Source organism: Pseudophryne corroboree, chromosome 1 (assembly GCF_028390025.1).
Source record: "Pseudophryne corroboree isolate aPseCor3 chromosome 1, aPseCor3.hap2, whole genome shotgun sequence".
NCBI lineage: Eukaryota > Metazoa > Chordata > Amphibia > Anura > Myobatrachidae > Pseudophryne > Pseudophryne corroboree.
Window position 1 is genome coordinate 1,179,876,217 of NC_086444.1, and position 19,945 is coordinate 1,179,896,161.

At 45.9% G+C, this 19,945-nt stretch overlaps 1 protein-coding gene across 2 annotated transcripts in view; it reads left to right on the top strand.

Moving 5' to 3' along the window:
* Positions 1–19,945, top strand: part of LOC134929685 (cytochrome P450 26B1) — a 50,617-nt gene that overhangs the window by 1,193 nt on the left and 29,479 nt on the right. For both annotated transcript variants that reach the window (XR_010178625.1, XM_063925265.1), the window contains exon 2: positions 11,604–11,828. Coding sequence is in view for 1 of the 2 variants with exons in the window: in XM_063925265.1 (XP_063781335.1) it covers positions 11,604–11,828 (225 nt within the window). In the remaining variant the exon portion in view is untranslated. The remainder of the gene's footprint in view (positions 1–11,603; positions 11,829–19,945) is intronic.

Here is a 19,945-nt window from a genome sequence, read left to right on the forward strand (position 1 = left end):
TACTGTATCCCCTGTGGCTGGTCTTATTACTCCATGTGACACTAATACCCCTACTGTATCCCCTGTGGCTGGTCTTATTACCCCCAGGTATTACTATACTACCACATGTATCAGTGTTCTCCTTGCTGGCTGCACTGTCCCTGGTATTAGCCCATGTAACCTTATTCTCCTTATTTTCTCTAATGCTGCCCCATGTAACTCTATTACACTTACTGTCTGTATTGTCCCAAATCTGATGCTGGTATAATTATTACTAAATTTACTGTCTATCTATCACACATGACACTAGTAACCCGTGAACTGTCAGGTTACCTGGGCCACTGTTTCCTGTTGTCTATTACTGTACTATATACTGTACTATTAACTCTGTGTATTCCGTATCACTGGTGGCACTATTATGCTGTGTATTCCCTATCACTGGTGATACTATTATACTGTGTATATCACTGATGACACTTATACTGTGTATTCCATATCACTGGTGACACTATTATACTGTGTTCCATGTCACTGGTGACACTATTATACTGCGTATTCCCTATCACTGGTGACACTATTATACTGTGTATTCCCCATCACTGGTGACACTATTATACTGTGTATCCAGTATCACTGATGACACTATTATACTGTGTATTCCCTTTCACTGGTGTGTATTCCCTATCACTGATGACACTATTATACTGTGTATTCCCTTTCACTGGTGTGTATTCCCTATCACTGGTGACACTATTATACAGGTTGAGTATCCCTTATCCAAAATGCTTGGGACCAGAGGAATTTTGGATATCGGATTTTTCCGTATTTTGGAATAACTGCATACCATAATGAGATATCATGGTGATGGGACCTAAATCTAAGCACAGAATGCATTTATGTAACATATACACCTTATACACACAGCCTGTAGGTAATTTTAGCCAATATTTTTTATAACTTTGTGCATTACACAAAGTGTGTTTACATTCACACAACTAATTTATGTTTTATATACACCTTATACACACAGCCTGAAGGTCATTTAATACAATATTTTTAATAACTTTGTGTATTAAACAAAGTTTGTGTACAGTGAGCCATCAAAAAACAAAGGTTTCACTATCTCAGTCTCACTCAAAAAAGTCCGTATTTCGGAATATTCCGTATTTCGGAATATTTGGATATGGGATACTCAACCTGTACTGTGTATTCCCTTTCACTGGTGTGTATTCCCTATCACTGGTGACACTATTATACTGTGTATTCCCTATCACTGGTGTGTATTCCCTATCACTGGTAACACTATTATACTGTGTATCCACTATCACTGATGACACTATTATACTGTGTATACACTATCACTGGTGACCATATTACCCTTTACAGTGTCAGTCTGTCACTATTACTGCAGCTGTCACTGTGCATTGTGTCATTATCACTGGTTAGTGAGTACGACTGTTAGTCCTCAGCCTGTGTATGGCACTGTGACCTGTGTAACCCGTGCTGCTGTATGGCACTGTGACCTGTGTAACCCGTGCTGCTGTATGGCACTGTGACCTGTGTAACCCGTGCTGCTGTGGCACTGTGACCTGTGTAACCCGTGCTGCTGTGTGGCACTGTCACCTGTGTAACCCGTGCTGCTGTATGGCACTGTGACCTGTGTAACCCGTGCTGCTGTGTGGCACTGTCACCTGTGTAACCCGTGCTGCTGTATGGCACTGTGACCTGTGTAACCCGTGCTGCTGTGTGGCACTGTCACCTGTGTAACCCGTGCTGCTGTATGTCACTGTGACCTGTGTAACCCGTGCTGCTGTATGTCACTGTGACCTGTGTAACCCGTGCTGCTGTGGCACTGTCACCTGTGTAACCCGTGCTGCTGTGTGGCACTGTCACCTGTGTAACCCGTGCTGCTGTATGGCACTGTGACCTGTGTAACCTGTGCTGCTGTGTGGCACTGTCACCTGTGTAACCCGTGCTGCTGTATGGCACTGTGACCTGTGTAACCCGTGCTGCAGTATGGCACTGTGACCTATGTAACCCGTGCTGCTGTATGGCACTGTGACCTGTGTAACCCGTGCTGCAGTATGGCACTGTGACCTGTGTAACCCGTGCTGCTGTATGGCACTGTGACCTGTGTAACCCGTGCTGCAGTATGGCACTGTGACCTATGTAACCCGTGCTGCTGTGTGGCACTGTGACCTGTGTAACCCGTGCTGCTGTATGGCACTGTGACCTGTGTAACCCGTGCTGCTGTATGGCACTGTGACCTGTGTAACCCGTGCTGCAGTATGGCACTGTGACCTGTGTAACCCGTGCTGCTGTGTGGCACTGTGACCTGTGTAACCCGTGCTGCTGTGTGGAACTGTGACCTGTGTAACCCGTGCCTCAGTATGGCACTGTGACCTGTGTAACCCGTGCCTCAGTATGGCACTGTGACCTGTGTAACCCGTGCTGCAGTGTGGCACTGTGACCTGTGTAACCCGTGCTGCTGTGTGGCACTGTGACCTGTGTAACTGGTGCCTCAGTATGGCACTGTGACCTGTGTAACCCGTGCTGCAGTGTGGCACTGTGACCTGTGTAACCCGTGCTGCAGTGTGGCACTGTGACCTGTGTAACCCGTGCTGCAGTGTGGCACTGTGACCTGTGTAACCCGTGCTGCTGTGTGGAACTGTGACCTGTGTAACCCGTGCCTCAGTATGGCACTGTGACCTGTGTAACCCGTGCTGCAGTGTGGCACTGTGACCTGTGTAATCCGTGCTGCAGTGTGGCACTGTGACCTGTGTAACCCGTGCTGCAGTGTGGCACTGTGACCTGTGTAACCCGTGCAGTGCAGGAGTCTCTGTATGAGTATGCAGCTATGAATGAGACACGTGTTGTACTAGGGAGTAAATATAACCTTATTTATATATAACAGGGGGTGTTGCCTGTTTCAGCTCAGCTCTGTGCCTTACCAGCTTTCTCTCTCCACTGTTCAATATGTATCTATGTACAGATCAATAATATATGAATATGCCTTTATATGCATTAGACATTAGGTGGTGTGTAGTGAAAGGAAGGTAGGGATCAGTGGGGCAGTGACCCGGAGTCGGTGTATGGGGGTAAGAATAGCCCCTGTATTAGATGTTTCAGTATTACAATCGCCTGCGCCCAGTATGGGTGTCACAGGAGGTATATAGGGGACTCTGTGCGGGATACTGTGTGCTGTGGGATTATCTATAGGATATGTATATATATAGATAGATACTGTAGATAGATATACACTATGCAGAGCGCCATACACAGATGCAGTGAACGGCTTGGGGGAAACGCATTGCTCTCTCTGGCTCAGGCTGTCAGTTTATACAGTACATGAGTATTGTCTGAGCGTGTACTGAATCATAGCGACTCACCGTATGTAACTCCTGGGATTCCTCCATCCCTTGCCCTATAACCACAGGCTGCTCCGGTCATGCCACAGGCTCAGTGCCAATAGTACACTAAGAATAATAGTAATAACAGTACACTAAGAAGAAGAATGCAGTAGTAATACAAATACTAGAATAATAATAATAATAATAATAATAATCTCAGTAATATAGTAGTAGCAATAAACACTACGGTAGTATTAATATAATGTTATAGTAATAATAATAATACAGAAATAATGTAATAATGATACACTGAGTAAAAGGTGGGGAAATTTGTGATTCCAGGGAGGAAACATCCCTCCCCCCCACATACTTCCATTGCAAGTTAACCCCTTCTTCCCAAGTAGCAGTGTAAGGAGTGGGATTAGCCTTACATTAGACATATCCAGCGCCATTGTACAGTCACCACCACTGCAATGTAACAGCCTTTGGGTGGAGGCAGCTTCTCTGCAGGTGTTAGGACATATGGGGGCATTTTGGGCGCAGGGGTTACTCCAATATGCCTGACAATTCTTTGTGGTTCCTTTGGGTAACCCCCTTTCTACCCTGTGTAACACCTTCCCCAATCCCCCCAGCCTTCCCAGTACCCACCTCCATGTCGCATTACCCTGTCAGGGTCTCTATAACTGGAGAGCTCTTTCTGACCTCTGTTCCCTGTTAAGTGAGTAATAAGCCCCAGAAATGGTCAGTTCTGGTCGCCTTGTGGCTGCTGCAGGTTGAAGCATTGCCTGGAATATTACAGGAGCCTCAATGTGACCTTTCTGCGGGGTGATGAGCCTGGTCTGCGCCATTATGTCATCATATAGAGGATGCTGCTGTAACCCCTCTGCCCATGATGTCACCACAGAGTGCTGCTGTAACCCCTCTGCCCATGATGTCACCACAGAGTGCTGCTGTAACCCCTCTCCCCATGATGTCACCACAGAGTGCTGCTGTAATCCCTATCCCCATGATGTAACCACAGAGTGCTGCTGTAACCCCTCTCCCCATGATGTAACCACAGAGTGCTGCCGTAACCTTTCTCCCCTTTATGCTGTCATACAGAGTGCTGCTGTAACCTCACTCCCCATGATGTCATCACAGAGAGTGCTGCTGTAACCTCTCTCCCCATGATGTCATCACAGAGTGCTGCCGTAACCCCTCTCCCCTTTATGCTATCATACAGAGTGCTGCTGTAACCTCTCTTGCCATGATGTCATCACAGAGAGTGCTGCTGTAACCTCTCTCCATATGATGTCATCACAGAGTGCTGCCGTAACCCCTCTCCCCTTTATGCTATCATACAGAGTGCTGCTGTAACCTCACTCCCCATGATGTCACCGCAGAGTGCTGCTGTAACCCCTATCCCCATGATGTAACCACAGAGTGCTGCTGTAACCCTTCTCCCCTTTATGCTGTCATACAGAGTGCTGCTGTAACCTCACTCCCCATGATGTCATCACAGAGAGTGCTGCTGTAACCCCTCTCCCCTTGATGTCATCACAGAGTGCTGCCGTAACCCCTCTCCCTTTTATGCTATCATACAGAGTGCTGCTGTAACCTCTCCTGCCATGATGTCATCACAGAGAGTGCTGCTGTAACCTCTCTCCATATGATGTCATCACAGAGAGTGCTGCTGTAACCCCTCTCCCCATGATGTCATCGCAGAGTGCTGCTGTAACCCCTCTCTCCATGATGTCATCACAGAGAGTGCTGCTGTAACACCTTTCCCCATTATGCTATCAGAGAGTTCTGCTGGAACCCATCCCCCATGATAGCATCATACAGAGAATGTACTGTAACCTTTCTCCCAATAATGTCATCACAGAGTGCCGCTGTAACCCATCCTCCATTATGTCATCATACAAATAATGCTGCTGTAACCTCTCTCCCCATGATGTCATCACAAACCTTTCTCCCCATGATGTCATCAGAGTGCTGCTGTAACCGTCTCTCCTTTATGCTATCATACAGAGTGCTGCTGTAACCAATACTCCATGATGTCATCACAGAGAGTGCTTCTGCAACCTCTCTCCCCATGATGTCATCACAGAGTGCTGCTGTAACCCCATGATGTCATCACAGAAAGTGTTGCCCTAACACATCTACACACAGTGTCATCATCCAGAGAGTGCTGCTCTATCCCCTCTCCCCATAATGTCATTATATGAGTACTGCTGTATTCCATCCCCCCCATGATGTCATCATCCAGAGTGTTGCTGTATCCTCTCTCCCCATAATGTCATCATACAAGTGCTGCTGTATCCCCTCCACCATGATGTCATCATCCAGAGAGTGCTGCTGTATCCCCTCTCCACATGATGTCATCATACATAGAGTGCTGTTGTATCCTATAGATTGGGGTCTACACCCTTTCCCCCACCCCAGACCCTGGAATAGAGAGATACACCCTGCTGCAAATCTAGGATGGGTGAAAAGTTGCAGAATTCAGCAATCAAAGGGGAGTATCTAGGAGGTCATTTGATCACTGAATGTCCCATGAAGGATGTGCATGGATTATTATCTGCAATTCTCCCAATAGATGCTAGTATTTATTTCAGGTCCAGCAGTAACCTTCTAGGAGTCAGCAGTTTCCCTGGGCTCAGATACTCACATTTTATTGTCATTCCCCGTCTCTATTACTCTTACAGAACAGAAAGTCAACATTACTGAACTGTGATTATGTTCTAGGGGCCCCCGTGCTGGATACAAACTCTGGGACCCTCATTATTGACATTGGGGGTGATTCCGAGTTGTTCGCTGGCTAGCTGCTTTTAGCAGCATTGCACACGCTAAGCCGCCGCCCTCTGGGAGTGTATGTTAGCGTAGCAGAAGTGCGAACGAAAGATTAGCAGAATTGCGAATAGAAAATTCTTAGCAGTTTCTGAGTAGCTCCAGACTTACTCAGCCATTGCGACCAGCTCAGTCCTTTTCGTTCCTGGTTTGACGTCACAAACACACCCGGCGTTTGCCCAACCACTCCCCCGTTTCTCCAGCCACTCCTGCGTTTTGCAACTCGAACGCCTGCGTTTTTCCGCACACTCCCATAAAACGGCCAGTTTCCGCCCAGAAACACCCACTTCCTGTCAATCACACTACGATCTGCACAGCGATGAAAAAGCTTCGTTATGCCGTGAGTAAAATACCTAACTTTTGTGTAAAATAACTAAGCGCATGCGCTCTGCGAGCCTTGCGCATGCGCAGTAAGCGACTAATCGCAGTATAGCGAAAATCGGCAACGAGAGAACAACTCGGAATGACCCCCATTATATGATCAATGAGGTTCTTCGTAGGACACATTAATAATCGTGTTGGTTGGAGCTGCAGTGTTCTATGTGTCCAGCAGGTGTCACCTTCATCTTTTCTATTAGGGCCTTGAAGGACTTATTTAGTCAGTAACTAAATCTTTGTACAGACAGCAGGAATATTGCAATCTACAGACAGCAATAATTAATATTATTATTTTATTGAAATCTGTATTAAAAAAAAAATGGTGCATTCCATTAAATCACATGTGCAGCCTGGATCTTTAATACCGAAATACATTTATATTCCAGGTGCAGTGTTTTATTTCATTTCTATGTTGTCCGTTTTATTTTGTCTCTAGCATTGCATTTTCTTTGCAATGTTGCTATTTAAGATTCCATTTTTGTTTTTTAAATATAGGTCCTACAGGTGGCGCTGTAGAGCATGGACTCCATCAGGGTTCCCTCTTCAGCATGAAATATAATATCCGCCCACTAGGGCCAACCAATCTGTTATATTTAGAAGGTTAACACAAATCCTCTATTACACAAAAAAAAGGCAACAAAATATATATTTTTAAAGTAAAATTTATCTTTTCTTTTCAAGGGGTACGAGAAAGGGTATTCCTTTTTTCCACATGCTCCATCCAAAAACAGTTCTAGGCTAAAAATACAAATTTTTGTATAAATTGGACTCCAGTCGCAGCTCCTACCACATAAAGGTGGTCTTTGTACTGCAGTGGAAATGTTGTACAAATATCTCTTTATTAATGGCACAAAAACTACTTTAATTATATTTACGTAGATCAGAAACACAGTCACCTGAACTTTGAAAATTCACAACCACAGTCTGTTTGCTCAGGGACATTGGGGGGGATTTTTCTCTCCCCCTGCATGCCACAGACGTTTTTTTTCTTCACGTTGATATTTATATGATATTAACTGTGATTTGTTTGCACGTGTTTGTGTTGGGTGTAAAGATGTAAAACAGAGAACAGAATGGCTGACCCGCAGAGCTTACAGTTATTCTTAGTGTAGATCACGGGCATTTTCTTTTTTTATAAATCCCCTGTCCAACAAAATCACATTTCAAATACCAGTTTTACTGTATAGTGGAGTTTTCGGCGCAATCTCCTCTGGGATTCAGGTTATGCGAAAGTTAGCTGTGTGATATTAAACATGAAAACGTGATGTTTTCTTCATAGGAGAAACTTTATTTACAAGAACAACATGGTTGAGCCCCTTTGGCCATGGTATGTCCACCAATGGTCTTCATCTTGTTTAGCATTTGAAACAGTGTAATTTGTGAAAGTCTGAGCACTGAGTTTACATAGAATGTCTTCAGGGATGGGAGTAAAGCGTTTCCATGCACGGATTTATGTCAGGGGAAAATGGGCTTCCGTTGTTCCTTGGTGCCGTCTTCCTCACTGTACATGTCCCCAGTGCGTAAAGTAATGGAATTCAATGGTGAGGGCCCAAGGTTGAGGGGTGTGGCCATCCACCCAAAATGGGTGTGGCCAGCAACCACCGAGGGATTTGGCCAACCATTAGTGAGGACATGCAAAGAACACAGCCCCTTAATAATGGAAGGCTTAGCGGTGGTTAGGACCACCCACTTTGATTGGCAGGAGGGCTAATCTTGGTGTATTTTCCATAGAAACAAACCAAGCACATTCATGATACTGGCCCGCAAGGTGCATACACACGGTGAGACTATCTTCGATTTTGACAATGCGATATTGGTTATGTGCGATTTTGACTATACTTTGGTTCTAGATAGTCAAAATTGGCTTGCCTGCACAGTTTATCTAACCTTGCGATACCGACTTTGCGGAAGTGCGCATCAGGATCGAATCGGTGTGGTAAGGTGGCTAACACCTTGAGACTTGCGCTAACTTTCCTTGCGATTTTGACTATATAGTCAAAATCGCAAGGCAATATCTCACAGTGTGTACACACCTTTAGAGGCCTCAGACAGTAGGACCCACCAGAGATTTCCCCTGTCTGCCACTTGGCCAGTCTGACCCTGTTGAAACCTAAGTGTCATCGGTCACATGTGGTGGTGGTGGTGGGGTGGCATCTCCAGCAATCTGGGGGTTCCCAGCTTAATAGTGGGATACGGCGATGAGGAAGGGGGATAGAAGAAACCTCACATGCTACATGGCGTTCCCCTTAATGGGTGGTTTCTTCCTGACGGTTGCCGCACATTCACTGCTTGTTAATAAATAACCTCCACTGTATGAGCTGCTTTTCAAATCCAGAGTCCAACTCGTGCCACGCGGTATAAACATCCCTTGTGCTGGCAGAAGAAGTGTTTACCTGCGGCCGTCTCCGTTTGTTTGTGTATTTAGTGACGCAGTAGATGTGCTGGGACAGGTCTCACAGCCACAGACTCCAGTGGACATTTTCCATCATTTCAGGCCGAAGATTTCTCACAGTGCCTGTAAAGAGTCACCGCCCTCCCTGCGCTCATCTACGTAGCCACAGTCCATGTTTCTGCTGCCGTAGAGTCCCCAGGATGCTAATTGCATTCGCTTCAGAAGGGAAAACTTGTAATCACTTGGATTGCTCCTCTGTGACCTTTTACACCCTCACTGTAGCTCTGTCTGTGACCCCAGACAATGCACCTTTCACTACTCCGCCTGCCAGTCTGCTGAAGCAGACACATCTGTTTCTCCATGTGGGGACCCTGAGCAGCCAAACACCTACAGTAATTACACCATCCTCTCTCTCTCTCTCTCTCTCTCTCTGCACTTGGGGCCAGCTGGCAGGTTGCAAGTGAAGGCAGTCATCGTCCCCGGGCACCGTAGTGCCACATCCCTGCTTCTGGAATCCCCGGGCCTCCCTGGCAGGCAAATGTCGCCCTGAACTCAAATGCAGCTAGGACGGCTTTAGGACGGCGGTTAGTGTGAGGCGTCTGGAACTCGGGCACAGATTGAACGTGACTTTGTTGGGACGGTCGGAGGATATTTATTGAAGTGGAATAAAAATAAAATCTTATTCATTGGGGCGGGGAGTTGGCGGGGGCAGGTTCAGAGAGCACCAGTAAACTTTCCAGAGTTCTAGGTAACCAGCAAGTTCTGCCCTGTTTTGTCATCTGCAATTTTTTTTTTTTTTGAGCTATGATGGCTTTGCCAGCGCAGTGCCACCCACTGGCTCGCCATTCAGCTTAAACAGCAAAAAAAAAATAAAAAAAATTGTTTAAGAGTAAAGATAATTCTTTACAAAGTTGTGGCATACTTGTATTCAGGTTGGCATAGCTAGCTGGCTGCTAGTAGCCACTCACTTTTTTTTTAATGGTAATTCAGGAATTTTAGATTAATACCTTTAACGCAAGCCGCCCCCTCCCCCCCATCCCTTCCCCCATGACCACAGAATTTTCACAGCCCAAATGACCTATTAATATAATGTATAGTCACCTTCTTGTGTCACATAAACAAAATACACTATAGCTTACAAAAAGCACTACGTTTGCTCATAGACAGTAAAATATATATATATATAATGTATCATCCGCTGTGTAACTAGTCTGCAGCTAAATGTAATTTATCCCATGCCTTTAAAGCTGGTGAGACTCCTAGTTTGTAATTAAGGTTGTGGTGTACGTGTAGTAATGATTGGTACTATCCTAAAATTCCCTTCTGGAGGTGAAATATATTTGCAGTCGCTGTAACCGAAGTGAGCCAACTACACAGAAAAGAATCAATGCATTTAGATGAAATCATCTTCATCTCTGCTACTAATAAGACCAAACGACGGCTTCGGACCCCGTGTGTGTCTGTAGAGCCAGTAGCCTGACCTGCTTCATACTTCGTGGACAGCTCTATACTGCCCTCTAGGGGCAACTCTAATAACTCTTCTGCCATCACCCATAGGATACATCTGGGTCTATAGGTGCTCTATGCTATGGGGGTCATTCTGAGTTGATCGCTAGCTGCCGTTGTTCGCAGCGCAGCGATCAGGCTAAAAACCGGCAATACTGCGCATGCGTATGCACCGCAATGCGCAGGCGCGTCGTACGGGTACTATGAGCATCGTGGGTTTGCACAGAGTGTAACGAACATTCCAGTCGCACGGCCGAACGCAAGAAGATTGCCATGAAGTGGGCGTTTCTGGGTGTCAACTGACCGTTTTCAGGGAGTGCTTATAAAAACGCAGGCGTGGCAGAAAAAACGCAGGTGTGGCTGGGCGTTCGCTGGGCGGGTGTGTAACGTCAAAAGCCGTCCCTCCGTCGTTAGAATCCATGCACTCGAAGAGTAACTACAGGGCTGGTCTTGTTTTGCACAAAAAGATTTTGCAGGCGCTCTGCGTTCGCACTTCTGCAAAGCGAAAATACACTCCCCAGTGGGTGGCGACAATGCGTTTGCACGGCTGTTAAAAACTGCTAGCGAGCGGAATTTACCCCTATATCCAGCTCTGTAGGCACTGATTGTGGCCAGATACCCATCAGCTCCTAGTAATGGAAGCGGTGACACATGTAAGGGGAATATTTGTCATTTACAGTGTGCTTTCCCCTGATATTTGCGGATTAGCAGGTCAGAAAGTCATATTTGCACTAATTAATCTTACTGATGTCAGAGGGCATCACCTGTGAAGAGCAGAGGAGGTCTCACAACTTGTACATGGAATGGCATGTGCAAAATGAGTCACTGTCCTGCCTGATACTTAATGTGGGAATCCCTGATAGAAGAGTGTTTGGATGTTTGTCGTGGTGATGATGGCACTAATCTGCACCAGAAAGAAGCAGACTGCAGTTATTAACTTATTTCCATTTGTATTGCTGTCCCCCAACACTTTCTGCATGTCACCTCCTTATAGGCACAGTCCCGCTTCTAAGACTTCTTTCATGAGGTGACTGAGTATGACCCCTCTATTCCATATAGAAACGGACATCATATACGTATTCTGGGAAGTTTTTATTTGGCATTATAGTGTTTGCTTCTTGTCCTTTTCTCTCCCAGTGACGGAATATCTTCTCTTTTTTCCCCTGCAGGGCTCAGGTTTCCAATCATCAAGGAGAGAGAAATATGGAAATGTTTTTAAGACCCACTTGCTGGGTCGCCCGCTGATCAGGGTGACAGGAGCTGACAATGTCAGGAAAATCCTTATGGGGGAACACCACCTGGTCAGCGCCGAGTGGCCCCGCAGCACACGGATGTTACTGGGGCCCAACAGTTTGACCAATTCTATCGGGGACATCCACCGACACAAGAGGAAGGTAATAAAGTTCACCCAAAAAGTTACTGCTTTAGCTCTTGGCTAGTAAAAGGAAATATACCTTCTCTATAAGTACTGTAGGCTGCTTTTTCATGAGCACATTTTGAGCATTAACTCTCCAACGACTGTGCCAGTTCCCTGGTGCTCAAAGAGTCCAAAGGGTCTTTTCATGAAGCAGTGGAAAGAGTGAAGAAGTGATCCAGTCGAGAAGTTGGCCCATGGCAACCAATCAGTGTTGAGGTAACATTTCTAAAGTGCATTCTATAAAATTATACGAAGGAGCTGATTGGTTGCCATGGGATCTTCTCCAGTGGCTCACTTCTCCACACTTTTCACTGCTTCATGAATAGAACCCCCAAATCTGTAGGCTGAGAGAGTAAGTTGATTCAGTTTGAGGCTGTTGACTCGCCTAGTCCAACAATTGCCATTTACGTTCATATCTAGCCTATGAGCCCTGGAGGCTCATAAAGATTGCAGGAGTGATTGTGATGAGCTATCCCAAGCATGGCACCTGTGCGGCAATGCTATTCAAGAGGAAGAAGATGACAGTTTTATCATTTTGTTGGCTAATTAAAGAGGGTTTCCACTATTTAAAATGTTACTAAGGGGTCTATTCATGAAGTGTAGAAGTGATCCAGTGTAGAAGTTGCCCATGGCAACCAATCAGCTGCTCTGTATAATTTTATAGTATGCAAATTATAACTGTTACATCAATGCTGATTGGTCGCCACGGACAACTTCTCCACCGGCTTACTTCTTTACACTTTTCACTGCTTTATGAATAGACCGCTTTACTGATAATAGTGATTATCTGTATTCTGCGGTGTCCTGGTGGCCCCATGGAGGGGTTACGCCTCAGATGGCTTCAATCTATGTATTTGCAAATACCCTCCCAAAATGTTTTACTAAATACATTGGTCTTTCTTTTGATCTCCACCATGCTCTCTGCATTGGATTTCGCTGAGTCCAAAAGGTAGCTTTGTGACATAGAAAGTCAACGTTGGAAAACCCAGTTGGAATCGGGAAAGATAAAGCAATGTATTTAGTACAGGCAGCAGTTGCAGATGGGCATTGCACAGCCCAAAAGAACGTTATCTGAAGGTGGCAAGCCCCCTTTAAATTAATGTTTTTTTAAAGGAAGTGCACATGATAGGAAACAACTGTTACATGTTTATGGCACTGGGGCAAAGTGTTTTGCAGTGGTGTAGTTATGCATGTAAGGTGGATATTACTGCATGCACTGGATATAATAGATCCTGTCTGGAATATATCTCCCTGTATGTATTTCTGGAAATGGAGACACAGGGCAGGATGTAATGCCGCCCGAGTTCAGCGGCCTTGCGGGATGTAGGCCGAACTCTGACGTTTTTTCAAAGGGGCAGTCACTTACAAGGAAAAACCATACCGCCCGTATTTAAAAACATGCACAAGTTCAAAACAATTATTTGATAGAATGTACAGCTCTCTTCTAGGGGACGATGTATACAAGCTTGGAGAGAGATAAACTACTAGCCAATCAGCTGCTAAGTGCCATGTTACAGTCTGTGTTTGAAAACTGACAGGAGCTAATTAGTTAGTACTTTATCTCTCTCCGATGTATCTATTTCCATGGCTTGCTACATCTTCCCCCCCAGCCAGTAGGCAACGGCGTCCTCTTTTGGGAAAATTCTGTAAGAAGCAGCTGTGTTATGAACGGCAATAGTGAGAAGCACAGACTTTTACACTGTTCTAGTTTGTTCTAGCAGTGCCCTAAGAAAAATGCACTTTCATGGCAGGTGGCTGCTCTGGGGGGGTCATTCTGAGTTGTTCGCTCGTTATTTTTTTCTCGCAACGGAGCGATTAGTCGCTAATGCACATGCGCAATGTCCGCAGTGCGACTGCGCCAAGTAAATTTGCTATGCAGTTAGGTATTTTACTCACGGCATTACAAGGTTTTTTCTTCGTTCTGGTGATCGTAGTGTGATTGACAGGAAGTGGGTGTTTCTGGGCGGAAACAGGCCGTTTTATGGGAGTGTGCGAAAAAACGCTACCGTTTCTGGGAAAAACGCGGGAGTGGCTGGAGAAACGGAGGAGTGTCTGGGCGAACGCTGGGTGTGTTTGTGACGTCAAACCAGGAACGACACTGACTGAACTGATCGCAGATGCCGAGTAAGTCTGGAGCTACTCAGAAACTGCTAAGAAGTGTCTATTCGCAATTCAGCTAATCTTTCGTTCGCAATTTTGATAAGCTAAGATTCACTCCCAGTAGGCGGCGGCTTAGCGTGTGCAAAGCTGCTAAAAGCAGCTTGCGAGCGAACAACTCGGAATGACCCCCTGGGTGTAGTGACTCTGCACACAGTACACGTAGGAGAGCTGTAATTGTCCTAGTGTGATACGGTACGTGTGATAAGGCAGTGCAGCTGGGTGCCGCCTGCCAAGTGATAATCACAGGCTCCTGTTTGCAGTGTCCCAGGCGGGAGAGGTGTAACTACTAATGTAAGGTGACAGTTATGGAAAGTGACAGGCTACACACTGTATAATGTCTAGCGAACGTCTTTCTGTTCCATACACTCTGTTGTATAAGACAAGAACCCTATATCCTTCCGTGTTGATATTACGCATGGTTTTATTATACGATATATAGGGTATCTACAGTCCTTATCTTGTCCTGTGTACATTGATCCCAGTATCTCTCTGGTGGCCTTGACCTTGCAGACGGGTTTACAAAGTGACTCTCAGTTGTCTCTCGGAGATGGCCCAGACCAGAGGCACCATTTAGACCACTTTGAGGCTTTTGCACCTTCAAGTGAACGGAGTTTATTGGCACGTCTTCCTGACACTCTTGCTAAACGTATTGCTTTTCTGGCTCCATCTGATGCTATTGCGTCATCAGACGGAGTCATTTATTCTCGTTGCCTCTTAATATAACACTGAAAACTGATTTTTATCGTATCCAAAGGCGGTGAAGTGTAAAGAGAAAAGCCAGAAAGATAGAGCAATGCATTAAGTAGTGAAGGCGGTACTTTTGCAGTGCAGTACATTAAGGCTGTCGGGCGGTGGAAAGACCCTGTATCCTATGCCAGAATGTCACCCTGTGATAAGTGTATATGCTTTCCCTTGCCTGATCTCAGAGATCAGATTACTGCTGAGGATAATGCTAACTTGCACGTTCACCCTAAACTTTTATCCCATCGCTAAAATAAACCAGGGTCATCTATATTCGTTTAAGTATTGACTTTTATCTGCCCTCTTATACACTGCATGGAGCCTGATCTGTCTGTATCACAGCGCATTCTTACGGCACATGGTGCAGCAGAGTGTAGTGAGATGAGTCTGGCAGCCAAAGGGTTACTCATTGGATGTGTGATCGCCAGTGTGCTCCACCACCTCTGCCGCCGTGCTCGCTAGGTGCAGTATAACAATAGCAGCCTCTCTTAAGGGATCCCCAGCTGGTTGTGTGTGTGTGTGTGTGTGTGTGTGTGTGTGTGTGTGTGTGTATGCTACTTATGGCACGTGCAGCAATGAACTTCAGTAACCCAAGACTGGTCTCCTCCTTTACCAGCCCAGGCTGCTCTCTTAAAGTGGCCATTCTACTATAGCAGCACATGTCTGATCCTGTCGTCTGGGTCTCTACATCTCAGGCAGAGATTCCTCAGTGTGTTCTATAGTAGTGCAGGAACTTTCTTCTGTTTTGTAAAAGGTTTTATAAAAATCCTGCAATGTTGCCGGCTGAACTTTGTAAATTCCTTGAAATAAATCATTGCAAATATCAGGACTTGTCCATTCTTCCAAGGGGGAAAAAAAAAGAAAAAAGCACTGAAATGAAGCCTGGTAGGTGGGTTAGCTGGATACAGTTGTTGGGCCAGCTGGTGCCGTTTGTTGGGTCAACTGATGCTGGTCGATACTGGTGGAAACAAAACAATATCCTCAAGTGCTGGATTGGATTCTGATTTGGTGACTTAGAAGACCATCAACGGTTGAATAATATCAGTGCCATGGTCACCAAACCATTGGGTGACCACACCTGATTTGTAGATGGGACATTGTTATCCTGGAAGATCCTACTCCCAGCAGGAAAGGGTGAAGATAGGGGTTAACAATGGCTATGCCCTCTAAGAGTGGTAGGGCAGGGAGATGTCTCCACAACATTCTGGAACCCCCTAGAACACTTTACTATTGAAACGGTTGGAAGTTATTGCACTTTGTTGAGAACATGGTGAAGGATAATTCATGTGACCACATTCCGTTATTCCATTGTGTCCATGCTCTCTGCACCATGGTGCTTGCACATGTCTAGTGATAGGCATATGCACTGCAAACAGACTACACTAGGATATGTCCTCTGCAGCTTCCTGGTGGACCATTTATGGTGCAACTACTGAAGCTACCAGCTTTACAGTCTGAAGCTTGCAGTGACTTGATCTGTAGTTGCCCTTTGCCAGGCTCTTCAAATGAATGCACAGAAGTCAGGGCCCTGGACTGCAATGGCTTCTAACCACTGTTGTATTTACTTGATCTAATTTGCCTCAGAGGCAGAGCCGGCCCTAACCAATATGATGTCCTAGGCAAGATTTTGGCTGGTGCCCCCTAGCACCGCCGCTAGTTCTGCAGGAGATGCCTGGCATGAGTCAGCTGGCAGCTCTGCTAACGTCAGGTGCCTTTTGTTTATGAAAATGCATCACATTATTTGCATTACTATGTGGCTAGGATGCACAAAAAGTTTCTGCTGATTAAAATGATATGCAGCATGCCTTTATTCTGTGTGCGACTGTGGCTGTATCTGCATACGAAATGCTACATTACAGTGATTTCCAGGAATACACTGCAACGTAGCATTTCGTATGCAGATACAGCTGCAGTCACACAGAATATAGGCATGCTGCATATCATTTTAATCAGCAGAAGCTGCTGGTGCCCCTAAGCATACCAAATGCCCTAGGCATTTGCCTAGTTTGCCTATGCCTAAGGCCGGCTCTGCTCAGAGGTCCCAGAGCTAACTGGGTAAGCACCACGTTAGGCACATTACTAAGCTGAGCTGTCTTGATATATGGTTCTGTGTTGCGCTGAAAATCGTTTTCAGGAACCCTTAGCCACATGAACGTGATTGTTTCAGAGCCGACATCCCACCGCTGCAATTCCCGTTATGTGGTGTTTCCTCATAACATATTATTGTGCAGGTGGACAGCACTGACAAATAGGAACGATTCAACGCAATGGACAGTTTTTAAAAGCTGGAAATTAGGGACAGTAGGCAATAATATATTGATTTCCCCCCCAAAAAAACTTTTCTGCTTCTTATCCTGGTGGAGAAAATGGGTGTTATTCAGAGTTGCTGAAATCACATGCTGGGGGTCGCCCAACACAGGGCAAGGCCGCCCGTCATGGGTGGCGCCACCCTGCGATGCGATCGCAGTTCAGTTGTGATTGCATCACAAAAACCTTAAGTAGAGGTTGACCCCTACCTGCGCAGTATGGCTGGGTAGGCAAGGGCACTGCCGCCATGTTTCCAATGGCAGGAAACACAGACAACTTCATTGGGCGGCCCCCGAAAAACCCCATGACACACCAGCGTTTCCTGCTCTTCTCTCCCTAATGCCACGTCGCCGCCCCCGGACGCCCGCCACCTGTCAGTCACTATAGTGAAGGGTCTCATACACACATTGCGTCTGCTGCACGAGCGCAGTGTCCTGAAAATCGCTGGTTTGATTTTCGGGACATTGCGTCCATCTCTGAATAGCCCCCAATGTCTGCTCCTCTATAATGAAACTACTTAGGAGCAACTGGATGTGATCTAAGGTTCCCAACCAATTACACAACTCACTTTCCGTACAGTGCAGTCATATTATACGAGATCCCATAATCTGTGTGGCACATATAGGTGGTCATTCCGAGTTGTTCGTTTGCTAGCTGCTTTTAGCAGCATTGCAAACGCTAGGCCGCCGCCCTCTGGGAGTGTATCTTAGCTTAGCAGAATTGCGAACGAAAGATTAGCAGAACTGCTAATAAATAATTCTTTGCAGTTTCTGAGTAGCTCCAGACCTACGCCTAGCTTGCGATCAGCTCAGTCCGTTTAGTTCCTGGTTTGACGTCACAAACACGCCCTGCGTTCGGCCAGCCACTCCCCCGTTTCTCCAGACACTCCCGCGTTTTTCCCTGACACGCCTGCGTTTTTTTAGCACACTCCCGGTAAACGCTCAGTTACCACCCAGAAACGCCCCTTTCCTGTCAATCATTCACCGATCAGCAGTGCGACTGAAAATCGTCGTTCGAACACCAGCAAATCTACTAAGTTTTGTGTAAAATAACCTAGCGCATGCGCTCTGCATACCATGCGCATGCGCAGTTAGCAACAAATCGCAGCATAGCGAAAATCGGCAACGAGTGAACAACTCGGAATGATCACCATAGAACGATTTAAATTGAACAACGGCTGTCTACGTCAGATTGGCTGGAACTGGAAAGCAATTGTATTGCTTCTTCATGAACGAGTTCCTGAGTAAACAAAACTGGCAGAATACCTGGCTTGCTGGCTGAACCCTGCACTTTTTATACCCCATAAAAAATTTTTTTTTGTGTTTTAGTAAATACCATTTCCTCATAGTGTGTGACAGCAGGAGCCCTGCACACTGTAGTAAAGCAGATGTGCAAATTGCATTTAGAAAACCCTGCTTAGTGTGACAAGTGCAGTCTGTCTGGCTGAGATGGGGATACCGGATTTGCCTGTAAGAGATTACACGATGACACGAACTGGAGATGCAGAAAGTGTAAAATATGCAATTATGTAAGACTGAAAATAGTTTTCCTCCTAGAACTGGTTTGTCTGAGATCTGTGTCAAGCAGCCAGCCTGGGACTCCTCATCTCCTGGCAATGCGGGATATGTCAGCCTGCTCTCTCCCATAAATCACGCTGTAACAGTGATGGGAGATACACCCAAACGCTGCAGGGATGACAGCTCAGGCCCAGCAGGCAGGATTAACGATCAGTGGGTAAACTATCCCTGGGTTCACCCCACACGGCACAGCGGTAACTCCCCGAGTCCTGGCCCTACCCACCCTGACAATCTGTACAACGTAGAGTTGTTTCTGGTGGTTTCTAGATGCTCAACAGCAGAGAGCTATTATTATTTTATTATTATTATTATTATTATTATTATTATTAACAACACTAATTTATATAGCGCCAGCCTACACCATTGTGCTTTACAATTGGGAACACCATAACAAAACAAGAGTGAGAGTTATATACAGACAGAGAGATAGGAGGGCCCTGCTTGGAAGCTTTATAGGGAAATTGGCATTTGATACATGAGGGTAAGTGCGAAGTATAGAAAGTGCTTAGCGGTCAGTATTATCCAGTCATACAACAATGCTGGCAGGAATTACGCCTGAAATCAGATAGTTGTTTGAGTATGACAAGAAGACATGCCAATCATACTTGCCTACTATCCCGCAAGTTATGGGAGACTCCCAATTTTTTGGGTAGTTCCCAGCATTCCTAGAAGAGTAGGAAAATCTCCCGCATCCCGTTCACTCCCTAATAAGTGGGTAGGATGGGGAGCTAATCTTGTTTCCGTATGGAGGGGGCTAGGCTAAAATCCTGCAAATCTCATTTTTGTCCTGCCCCATGGACCCACAAATCGCATTTCGCCATGACTGGGTAGAGGCCTAATGACAGTGAGAGCCATCCCTGCCCCAAAAGCTGTCAGCCGCATCCCCTCTCCAGGTTTCTCCTGGAGAGGAGATAACTAAAGTCGGCACGTATGTGCAGGTAATTAGTAGAATAGCTTAGAGGGGTTATGCGGGTAGTTCTGGAATATGATAAGCTGCCTAATGAGGTGAGTTCCCGGGGAAAGCTTAAAGGTTTGGAAGGTGGAGGAAAGTCTTGTGTGTGGGACGGCGTTCCACGGACTGAGTGCAGCTCATAAAAGTCCTGTAACCGTGAATGGGAGTAGGTATTGATGAGTGTGGGTGAAAGACGCTGATCATCTTCAGAGCAGAGGAGTTGAGCTGGGAGATCTTTTGAGACAAGTAATGAGATGTATGTCGGTGTAGTGTCTATGGCCTTGTTTGATGGTAAAAGTATTTTATACTAGATTTGATAAGATACAGGAAGCTAATGTAAGGATCGAGTGGTCAGGA